This window comes from Apus apus, chromosome Z (assembly GCF_020740795.1).
Source record: "Apus apus isolate bApuApu2 chromosome Z, bApuApu2.pri.cur, whole genome shotgun sequence".
Classification (NCBI taxonomy): domain Eukaryota; kingdom Metazoa; phylum Chordata; class Aves; order Apodiformes; family Apodidae; genus Apus; species Apus apus.
Window position 1 is genome coordinate 49,901,655 of NC_067312.1, and position 12,364 is coordinate 49,914,018.

The 12,364-nt window shown below is 37.3% G+C and overlaps 1 protein-coding gene across 2 annotated transcripts in view; it reads left to right on the plus strand.

The window, feature by feature from the left end:
• FER (FER tyrosine kinase) overlaps window positions 1–12,364 on the plus strand; it is a 127,964-nt gene that overhangs the window by 70,456 nt on the left and 45,144 nt on the right. For both annotated transcript variants that reach the window (XM_051642979.1, XM_051642977.1), the window contains 2 exons: window positions 1,490–1,612; window positions 8,932–8,988. In XM_051642979.1, coding sequence (XP_051498939.1) covers window positions 1,490–1,612; window positions 8,932–8,988 — 180 coding nt within the window. The remainder of the gene's footprint in view (window positions 1–1,489; window positions 1,613–8,931; window positions 8,989–12,364) is intronic.

The following is a 12,364-nucleotide window of genomic DNA, read 5'->3' on the forward strand; positions in this document are numbered from 1 at the left end:
CTGTGCTATTTTGAAATTCTTGTTTAATTGTGATCTTAATAACGGTCAGGATCCTGTGTAAATGCATAGAATCAAATAACTCAGTCTGCCCTGAAGGTTTTACATAAATGCCAGTAGCCAGGGGTGTGACTGCATCTGAGATGAGGAAGTAGTAGGCCATACTAGTTATTGTGTCAGGGAGACTCTTAGGACAAAGGATTTTTCGCATCATCAGCACAGAAATATGAAAAAGCTTATTTGAAAGGAATGGGAGCTAGTGTTGCTCATCAATCAAAGCTGTGTCACTGTTTAATAAGTGAATGAAGTTAAACAACAAAAGTCTTCAGAGTATGAAAATATTTTTACGACAGAGAACCAGGGATGTTAAAAAAAAGGTGACTTGACCAGGCTGTCTATACTAGCAGAGATGATCATTTCAGGAAGTTAATGCTTTAATCACAAAGGAAGATAAACTTATAACAAATTCTGCAAGGAATTTAGCCCTGGGAACTAGAAGGAGAAAGTCTACTTGCCCAGTTGTTTAAAGAAACTTGAATCACTGTCTGTGATTTGTTTTTTTTTTAACTGCAGTACTTATTTATTGTTACCATTATCAGGCTGACTTGTGGCATTTCCTCTCATCGGGGAAGAGTTCATTAACTATAGATTCTGAGTCTTGCAAAGGCCTGACACTTTGTTCTGTTTCCCAGTAAGCAGAGGATGAAATAAACACTTCTTTACTGGATTTTTTTTTCCTCCATCAAGTCTATGGGCAAAGAAAAGCTATGAAAATACATTTTTTCCTTTAACATCTGAAAGAATTTTGCTAAGAAAAGTTGCATGCTTCTAAGAAAATATTAAAGATTTAATTGTTTCCATTGTGTACAATTATGTATATAAAAAAAATAAATTCGTGAAGCAGAGGGAGGAGGAATTTTATCTTGCCCAACTTCTTTATAAATTATACTGTTTACTTGCCATTTTCTAGCTGCTGTGGACTCTTCTGATTTATACTCCTTATTGTAGACCAATCATGTATCTTATACTCTCTGCCAGGCATTTATTAATTTTATCAAACATTATAAATGAAGATCTGAGTAAGATAGGTTACCTATCTCCTATTTATTTTATTGTCAGATGTTTATTTTTTCATTTGTTTTCTGTAATTCTTAGAACTTCTAGGTAATTATGAAGTTAGTGTTGTTTTTTCTGGTTTCAAATTTTTTTATTTAGTTTTATTTCACTCTGTCAGAGTTGTAGGTTTAACTGTCTTATCTCTTTAAATTGAGAGTTTCAATAATTAGTTATTTTAACATATTGCCTTAAATGAGTGATGCAGTAATTTAGCATTTATTAATTTATCATCTTCCTAACTATAATTTAATTCAGTAGAAATTAACATTTCTCTTTTTTTGTTACTATAGAGGGAAGCTTGGTGATGCACTTTTACAGTTTCTTTTTGGAAATATTGCCTGTAGAGAAACAATTATTTCCTTTTACCTCCATACAGAATCAGTATCGTTTTGAAGGAACTGGGTTTCCAGCTATTCCTCAGCTCATAGAACATCATTACACAACAAAGCAAGTTATTACAAAGAAATCAGGTGTTGTTCTGCTGAATCCTGTTGTTAAGGTAATGCATGTAATCCAAGAACTCTAATTGAAAATAATTTGGTGGGGAGTGTCTAATTATTTAAAATATGTTCCTTTGCAAATTCTCAAATAATCTTTCATTTTTGCATGTCTTGTAACTCTCTTTTTCTGAACCTTTTCTACCTTCTCCATTCTTGGCAACATATGCCTTTAAAATAATGCTCTGTCTGGGTTCTTATTATAAGTCTTTACTGTTTGAAGCAATGGCATTCAGCATCTCACAAAATATCTTCCTACTTTTCTTTTTGGTTTTCCATTTACATTTCACTACTAAGTAGTTGAAAACAGTAATTCCTTGCCCATAAATTTGTCACGAAGATATTTTTTTAATAAAATGTATTCTTTAAGTGGTAAAGTTCTCATGAAATCTGGAAGAGTTATGACAACTCCATTTTGTCTCTATTTTATATCTTGGATATAAACACACAGAAAAAGGTATTGTCATTCTAGCATCATTTGAAATAAAAATTCCTTTTTTAAGCCATAAGCTATTTTAGAAAATCTTTCAGGAGGGAAACAAGGAGGGATGGAATTATTAAGCTATCTCACTCTTCAGAAAACTTGAGTCTCCCACTACTACTACTTCCAGTAGTTTTGCACTTAGTGGATATTTCATTCATAAGCCAACTCTTTTTCACTTAAATCTTTGCATTTTAACTATGAGTAACACATTTGTTCTTGATTATTTTATTTTTTTTAAAGGTAAGTTTCAAGCATGTATAAAGCACTTTGTCTGTGCTTTAGTATAAATTTTAGGACACATAGCAATTTATTTTTGTTAGTTGCCTATTCCAGAGTCCTAATTCTTTCCTGCTAAGAATCCTAAAAAATTAAAGCATATTCCCTTTCTCAAGATGAATGTGATTTTTTACTCCTATCTGTACTTACCTATTGTATATAATTTTATTTAAAAAACACAAATGGGAATTTGTCAATGCACATTTTAGGTTTATGTCTTGCTGATTAGCAAACTGACACTTTGTTGGATGTAATATTGCTTAAATATATTGTTGAACTTAGGAAAAAACTTAGGACATTGATTTTGAAGAGTGAATAATTGTATTTTGGTATAAACTGCTTAAGCTAAAAATAAAGGGCTTTCAAATTGAAAATGTAATGAAACTTTTTAGATTTGTTTGCAATTTTTTTGTATTTTATAATACCATATTTGTATTAGAATTTTAATGCTCTATACCCTGGCTTTTTTTCTGCTTTTGTATAATGCACATACTGCGAGAGCAGCCCTGGTTTAGAAAATTTAAAGCTATAGTCCCATTATGTTACAAAATACTAAATGAAAACAGAACTTACTCTTTGTTATTCTCAGTTAAGGTTAAACAGAAAGACAGCATCTGGAAAACAATCTTTTATTTTTCTGTTGTTTACTTTGAAGACAAGCAGATTCTATGTTCCTAACTTTTTAGTTTCATTTTGCTACCATTTTTTTATAAAGTTGTTTATGCATAGTTTTGTATAATTATGTATAGTCAAAGAATTTTTCTAGTACCTATAATATGGAAGAAATACAGTTCCAAATTACTTTCCTGACCATTTCTCAAGTATTGTACTTGATCTCCTAGACTTTGAGGTGTAAATGCAGTGAGTCTTCTCAGGACCTGAATCCATACAGCTACCAGCACATTCAAACCTCCTTACAAAGTGACGGAGGACAAAGACCTTTTAACTTTTCTAGAATCACTAGATGCAAAGTCAGTTTTTTTATTTTTCTTCTTTTCAGGGGGAAAATGAAGTGGGCCCACTCCTCTCTGCACTGGTTGACCTGAGTTAGTATAAACTAAAGTTTGTAAAAAGATTAGTATTTCCTCTGGGATCAGGCTAGTTTTATGGCTCAGTTGGTAGCTGATTTAAGCTGTCATGAAAAAGCACTTCAGTTACTCAGGTTTCCCAGAGTGCTGCAAGGAATTGGTGTCTATCCATAATTGTAACCACACAGGCTCCATTTATTTTGTCATATGACTTGTTTTGTGCTGGTGTGCTTCCATCTTAATATACAAGAGTATTTCCTTTTGGGTTGATGAAGTCTTCAACTTCTATTCTGATAGATTATGTGAAGTAGTGGAAAGCATGTCCATGGTAATACTTACTGCTAGTGCAAAGAAGAGGACTGAGTGACAAGAAACTTTGTCATATGGGTTTTTCTAAATATACATTTATGTAAGTTTTCAAGAATTTATGAAATATGGTCTGTGTCTGATAGCTGTTTGCTCTTTATTTAAACTAAAACTGCCGTGTAGTGTACTCAGTGCTTTACAGCCACCATTTTGAACCCGGTAAGAGTATTGAAAAGGGTGTTAGCTAGATAATTTAAATTGTTTTAGTGCAGCTGTTTAAAAAATATTTATATTGTTTTGTAGTAGCTTTTGGTCTGGGCTATTTTATAATGATTTTAATTCTTCCATCTGGTAAAAACTAATTGTTTGAAAAAAGTATTTCTGAACTAAGAAAAAGACTGTTGTGAGCTTTCCTTTATAATTTGCATTGAGCTCTGGCTTCCAGAAGGGGAAGTGGAGGCATAATGTGGGCCCACTTCAGAAAGAAAGTGGAGACTTGGCCATGCAGGACATAGAGACAGCTGTAGTACGCAATGACTCTTATGCCGCATTCTTCACTGGCAAAGGCTCTGGTCACATCATCCAAGTTAGAGAAGGCAAAGGCATGGACTGTGAAAAGGAAGATCTCTTCACTGTAGAAGAAGAAGTTTGTGACCATATGAAGGACCTGAAGGTGCCTAAGTCCAATGGGACCTGACGGAACTGATCCATAGCACCTGAAGGAACTGGCCAATGAAGTTGCAAAGCCTCTGTCCATCCTATTTGAAAAGTCTTTGCAGTCTGGCAAAGTTCCCACTGACTGGAAAAGTGGAAGCATAATCCCCATTTTCAAGAAGGGAAAAACAGAAAACCTAGGGACCCATAAACCAGTCAGTCTAACCTCATGGACAGTGAGGTTAGGGTTATATGCAAAAATGATGAACTGAAAATAACATTGAATGAGATGAATGAAAGTGTTAAAAGGAAAAAAAAGATGTATTTCATAGTAGTGGTTATAATGTTGATTAATAAGTTTGCAAATAACATGAGACATATGCAGCTCTGATGGTATCTTGCAAGATATGAGTATGTTAGTGAGTTAGACATGGAAAGAAATTCAGAATAAATATAAATCTTAACTGTGAAGATAGATTCTTTTAATGAAAATACACTGAAAAATCTGATGTGACTCTTATATTTCAGTCACTTAACCAATTTCAGCCATATTTCTATTTAGAAGTCTTTGAGCTCAGCATTCAAGACAGAAAGCATAAAAAATCTATCTGCTCCATGTTTCAGCTCCTCACTAGTATCAGAGAACTAATGTGATCTCCTTCAGCAATTAGTTAACATACACTTATCCATGCAGAGCTAACCAGAAGGTATTTTCCTGGTTTTTATCCCCTTAGTATTGGTTGGTTTTGCAGTTGTTCTGTTTGTTTTTGTTTTATTTAGCAAAAACAAGCTGAAGTTCACTGTTTTAGACAACATATATGCTTGTGGTGCAAGCAGCATAGAATCATAGAGTCACAAAATCACTTACATTGGAAAAGACCTCTAAGATGCTCTAGTCCAACCATTAACCCTACTCTATCAAGTCCAGCACTAAGCCATATTCCTAAATGCCATATCTAGATGGCTTTTAAACACATCCAGGGATGGTGACTCAACCAATTCTCGCAGCAGCCTGTTCCAATGTCTGACAACCCTCTCAGTGAAAAAGTTATTCATAATATCTAATCTAAACCTCCCCTGGTGCAGCTTAAGGCCATTTCCTCTGGTTCTATCACCAGTTACTTGTGAGAAGAGACCAGCGCCTACCTCTTTACAACATTATTTCAGGTAGTTGTAGAGGGTAATGAGGTCAGCCTCCTTTTCTTCAGACTAAATAGCCCCAGTTCCCTCAGCTGCTCCTCATAAGACTTGTTGTCAAGGTCCTTCACCAGCTTCAGTGCCCTTCCTTGGACAAGCTTCAGCACCTAGATGGCCTTCCTATTTTTAGGTGCCCAAAGCTGGACACAGTATTTGAGGTGTGGCCTCACCAACGCCAAGTACAGAGGGACGATCACCTCCCTGGTCCGGCTTGCCACACTATTTCTGATACAGGCCAGGATGCCATTGGCCTTCTTGGCCACCTGAGCACACTGCTGGCTCATATTCAGCTGCATATCAATCAGAACCCCCAGGTCCCTTCCTGCCAGACAGCTTTCCAGCCACTCTTTCCTAGACCTGCAGCATTGCATGGGGTTGTTGAGGTGCAAGTGCAGGACCCAGCACTTGGCCTTGCTAAACTTCAGACAACTGACCTTGGCCCATTGATTTAGTTTATTCAAATCTCTCTGTAGAGCCTCCTTTCCCTCAGGCAGATCAACACTCTCTCGCAACTTGGTGTCATCTGCAAACTTACTGAGAGTGCATTCTATCTCCTTATCAAGAAGGCCAATGGTATCCTGGGGTGCATCAGGAGGAGTTTCTCCAGCAGATCAAGGGAGGTTCTCCTTCCTCTCTACTCAGCACTGGTGAGACTTCACTTGGAGTATTGTGTCCAGTTCCGGGCTCCCCAGTTCAAGAGGGACAGGGATCTACTTGAGAGAGTCCAATGGAGGCTACAAGGATGATTAAGGGATAAGAATGCCTGCCTGATGAGGAGAGGCTAAGAGGCCTGGGGCTTTTCAGTCTAGAGAGGAGAAGACTGAGAGGGGATCTAATTAATGTCTATAAATACATGAGGGTCCTGCTCTGGCAGGGGGGGTTGGACTCGATGATCTTTGGAGGTCCCTTCCAACCCCTAACATTCTGTGATTCTGTAATAACATGGCATTATCTAGCACAATACAGGCAAGTTGCTTCTATAACAAGAGAGCAAATTCCCTGCGCAACAGCTTTGTTGCTGTATTGGAGAGAGATTGGTTTGATGAATGGACTATTCAATCAATAAGGAATAGTCTGGATGACTGAATTCAAAAGAGTCAAAGGCTCAGTGTCCTTTGAGTGGACATCAGTAACAAGTGGTATCCCTCAGGGGTCTGCTTTGGGATGAGTAATGTTCAATATTGTTATTAATGACATAGACAGTGGGATCAAGTTTACCCTCAGCAAGATTGCATATGACACCAAGCTTGGTAGTGCAGCTGACATACTTGAGAGAGAATGCCATCCAGACAGGCTTGAAGAGAAAAAACGCTGTGAGAGCTGGTGTTGTTCAGCCTGGAGAAGTGAAGGCTTTGTGTGTGTTGTGACCTTTCAATATTCAAAGAGGACCTTAAATTAAGACAGAGACTTCATGCCAGAGCCTGTAGTTAAAGAACAAGAGGAAAAGGTTTTAAACTGAATTAGAGTAGGTTAAGATTGGATACAAGGAAAAATTAGTATTTTTTTATCATTATGATGGTGGTGAGACCCTAAAATAGGTTATCCAAAGAAGTTGTGGATGCCTCATCATAGGAGTTTTCTCAGTCATGCTGGATCGGGCTTTGAGCAGCTTGATCTTGAGAAAGATATTCCTGCCCATGGCAGTTGATTTGGACTAGATAATCCTTAAAGGTCCCTTCCAACCCAAACCATTCTATTACTTCATCATCTACTTAAATACAGATGGTTTTTCTCTGTCTGAATCACAGGCTCATTTAGGTTGGAAGGGTATTCTCAAGATTCTTTAGGACCAGCCTCCTATTCAAGCAGGTTTAACTACTGCAGGTTTCCCAGGATTGTGTAGAGTTGGGTTTTGAATCTCTCTTGGTAACCTGTTCAAGGTGTTTTACCACCCTTGCACCAAAAATATGTTTCCTCGTGTTCAGAATTAATTTCCTGTTTTCAAATTTATGCCCATTACCTATGACTGGTGCTGTCACTGAGCACCACTAAGAAGAGTCTGGCTCTCTTTTCTTCATCCCTGCTGTTAGGAATTTATATACATTGGAAAGATCCCATTTTATGCCAGCAGGTGTTGTTACAATCCCAGTAATAAAGACAATTACAGCCTGAAAAGTATTAATTTGAAATACTGTCTATTAGAGCTAACACTGTAAGGGGAGAATGGTGTAGACAATCTTGCATCCCTTTCAATGGTGGGAGCATTTACGTGGCCGCTGATCTGTGTTACAGCATGCTGGGCAATCCCTGACTAAGCAGAGATTATCACAATTTGAACATTCAAACTATAACAGGAAAATAACTCCGTTCATTATTTCTATTGGCAAACAAAGGACATCCATGTGAGAGCACCTTGGAGCATATATAGGTAAAGGCAGGGCCTGGCAGGTGAGACCCTGTGGAAGCTGACTGCAGGTTCAGTTGCTGTGTGCTGGCTGGATTCGTCCTGTTGACCAGGGAGTTGTGCAGCGCAGCACAGACCTGGGCTCACTCTCGTTACCTCTTGTGTGGATTGCTAAGCCTTTGATCTACAACAGTCTTCCAGTCAGGATCACTAAAGGTCCTCCATGGTCTAAAAATCGTGGTAATCTCATATATTAGATGTACTTCAAAGCCAGCATGTTTGGCTTGGTTTTATGTGAGCTTTAATGAGAGATGTATTAATGGCTTGGCATGCACTTGCTTAAGTATCTGCCTTTTTTATTAGTAGAATGTTTAGGGCACGAGGGTGAATAACAGTGTTGATGAGGTGATAAGTAGCTGAAGTGCCAACAGAGGAATAAAATGCAAAAATAGTAAATGTGGGTTAGACTTGAAAGAGTATTTGCAGTGCGGGTCGTCAACACTGAACAGAAACTTTAACTGGCATTTGTTATGTTATTTTTTTCAAGTAGTTGCCTGTAGTATTTCAAACTACCACAGAAAACATAAGATACAAATATGTGTCTTGCTAATAAGTAGAAAAACAACTTCTTTTTCATTTACACCAAGGAAAAATACGTGGTTTTTTTGATATAGCAGTAAGTTATACTTAAATTAAGTTTTTAAATGTGATTTTCACTCAGGTTAAAAACGGAGTGCTAGATATAATTTCCAGAGCTTGTGTGAGAACTTGAGCTCAACATACCTACTGTCATGTTGAAGGCTTAATCTTCTGATACAAATTTGCTATATAGTGTTTTTCAATATTTTTTGATCTGACAAAGTTTCTAAACTCTGTTTTATGAACACTTAGATTTGTAACTTCCTAGTATACTTTTGATTGAGCGGTCTGGATATAATGCTTCTTTAACTCCATTTCTATGTATCTTACTGGATGTAAGTATCTTATATATTTACACAGAATGAAAATTTTGCTTTCTTTTTGTTTTCCTAGGATAAGAAATGGGTTCTCAATCATGAAGATGTCACACTGGGAGAATTACTGGGCAAAGTAAGTAATCAAATGAGCTATAAAACATTTAATTAACTATCTATTAATTGCTAAGCCTATACAGTCCCTATCTGCTTTATCTTTCAATTACTATGGTATGAAATATTTATATAAATTATTTAGTACACAAGACAGCATTGTGCTTTAAGTTTTAAGCAAATGTAAGCCACATTTATTGGTAAATAGTATAATGTGTGTGCTAAAAGTGTTTAACATATATATTTTTCTCTTTTGGAAGGCTTTTAAGCTAACTAGATTTATGTAAAACATGATGTGGCTGTTTTACTTTCTGTAGTCTTACAAAATATGTTGTTGCATGATACAAATAAAAACATCTATAAACATATATGTATTTATGTATGTATCTATGTGTAAAGTGTATGTATTTATTGAGGAAGGCAGACAAGAATGCCAGGAGACATGCATGGATGAACAAGGAGCTCTTGAACACACTTAGATGGAAAAAAAAAAGTATACAGACGGTGGAAGCAAGGATAAGTATCTTGGGAGGACTACAGAGAAGTTGTCTGAACATCCAGGGATTACTTTAGTAAAGCTAAAACCCTGATAGAATTAAATATGGCCAGGGACATCAAGGGTAACAAGAAAAGCTTCTACAGATAAGTCAGTGATAAAAGGAAGACTAGGGACATTGTGGGCCCTGTCCAAGAGGAAACAGGAGACATGGTTACACAGGATATGGAGAAAGCTGAGGTACTCAAAGGTTTTTTGCTTCAGTCTTCACTGGCAAGGGCTCAGGCCACACCATCCAAGCTACAGAAGGCAAAGGCAGGGACTGGGGGAAGGAAGATCCCCCCACTGTAGGAGAAGAGCAGGTTCAAGATTACCTAAGGAACCTGAAAGGGCACAAGTTTATGGGACCTGACGAGATCCAGCCACGGGTCTGAGTAGACTGGCAGATGAAGTTGCAAAGCTGTTTTCCACCCTGTTTGAAAATTTCTGGCAGCCTAGCAAAGGTCCCACTAACTGGAAAAGGGGAAATATATAACCCCCATTTTCAAAAAGGGGAAAAAAGGAAGACCTGAGGAGCTGCACACACATGGAAAATGAGGAGATGGCTGATGGCAACCAGAATGGCTTCACCAAGGGCAAGTCATGCCTGACAAATTTGGTGGCCTTTTATGATGGGATCACAGTATCTGTGGACAATGGGAGAGCAAATGATGTAATCTATCTGGACCTGTGCTAAGTGTTCAACACTGTATTGCATGACATCCTCATTTCTCAATTGGAGAGATATGGATTCGTTGGATGGACCAGTTGGTGGATAGGGAATTGGCTGGCTGGTTGCACTCAGCAGGTCAACAGCTTGATGTCAAGAGGGAGATAAATGATGAATGGTGTTTCATAGGGGTCAGTACTGAGACTGCAGCTATTTGACATCTTTGTCAGTGACATGGAAGCTCAACATGAGTTGGCATTGTGCACCTGTGGCCCAGAAGGCCAACCACACACTAGACTGCATCAAAAGAAGTGTGGCCAACAGGTCAAGGGATGTGATTCTCGCCCTCTCTTCTGCTCTTGTGAGACCTCACCTGGCATACTATGTCAAGTTTTGGAAGGACATGGAGCTGTTGAAACAAGTCCAGAGGACAGCCACAAAGATGATTGGAGAGCTGGAGCACATCTCCTATGAAGACACACTGAGAGACTTGGGGTTTTTCAGCCTGGAGAAGAGAAGGCTGCAGAGAGACCTTACAGTGGCCTTCCAGTACCTGAAGAGGCCTACAGGAAATTTGGGCAATATGAGCATGTAGTGACAGAATGAGGGATAGTGGCTTTAAACTGGAAGAGGGTAGATTCAGGTTAGACATTAGGAAGAATTTTTTTAGTGTGAGGGTGATGAGACACTGGAACAGGTTGTCTGGAGCAGGTTGAAGTTGTGGAAGCCCCATCCCTGGAAGTGGTCAAGTCCAGGCTGGATGGGGCTCTGAACAACTTGATCTAGTGGGAGATATCTCTGCCTATGCAGGGGGAGTAGAATTAAATTGTCTTTAATGCCCCTTCCAACCCAAACCATTCTGTGATTCTATGTACAAAACTGGATATCAGATGATTAAATCAGTATTTGTTAAAACAAATATTCATTGCTTTTGCATGGTTTCTTTAATATAAGGTAGTTTATATCACAAATTCTGCTTAGGAGCTCTTAAGTCTTTAAATCAGGTAAGCCCCGTGTCTTACTTAGAGTTTTAGCACCTTTGCACCTACAAGGACTGTTATGAGTGCCACTCTGGACACAATGTTCCAAAAGGTTTCCCCAAAACTGAAAAACAGGCTTAGATGAAGAGAGGAAAAATAAAAGCAGTAACTGCTTTCTTACTGTGATATACACTAAAAGAATTTATGAACTGTTCAAGAAATGGGAGAATTAAATACTGTCAGAAAATTCTGTTACCTAGGATAAAATCTCTCTGGCAGTGTAAGATGACAAAAAGTATTATTTTCTGGTAGACAGATCTGGGTCTGCATAAAATGCAGTTACTCTGACAGCTTCAAGTTCTGAAACTGAATAGTATCAAGGGAGAAAAATAAATATGTTACAGACATTAAAAAAGATTTGTCATGCTAAAAAATAGATACAAATTAGTCCTGATGAGTAAAGACAGTTAAAGCAATATGAAAATTGACTATTTAGTAAACTTAATTTACATGACCATTGCATGTTTTTGACAGAAAGCATTTTTGATGTTCAGTAAAGACCATTCAGTGCTTAAAAGTGATTACAGAAGAAAATATATTTCACAAAAAGCAGAAAAGGTTAAAAACTTTCTTGGAACACAGTATAAATCTCCTATGCATCCATCTCTAAAAAGATATAGTCAGACTAGAAAGGGTAAGAATGACAGGACCGCAGCATCTATAGGAGAAAATGTTAGATATACAACATCCGTTCACCATGGAAGTGGGAAATCTGAGGGTCTATAAAATCTGAAATAGCTTGGAAAATATAAGGATGAAAATATTGAAAGCTTAATGCCTAAGAAGACCCAGACTTTACAAAAGGCAAAGATTTTTCTTTATTTCAGGAGTGAATGATCTGTTTATTTACTCTGCATTAAGTCTGTAATACCACACAAAACAAAAAGTTGTATGAAAGGAACATGTTACGTTAAAAATCATATATATAATGATAATAAAGTTTTTTAAATAAAGAGCAAACGTAGCATTTTTTTTTTCTTTCTTGTACATCTGAGAATTTCTATGTTATTTTGATGTGTTTTGTCCTTATTTCATAGATGATATTTTGGACTCTTAAAAACTATTAATAAAACACAATAGTGGGAAAATGAAAGAGTGCAGGACGAAGATTCAGGAACTACTACTATCAGTGTTGATTTTAGAAGTTATTAAG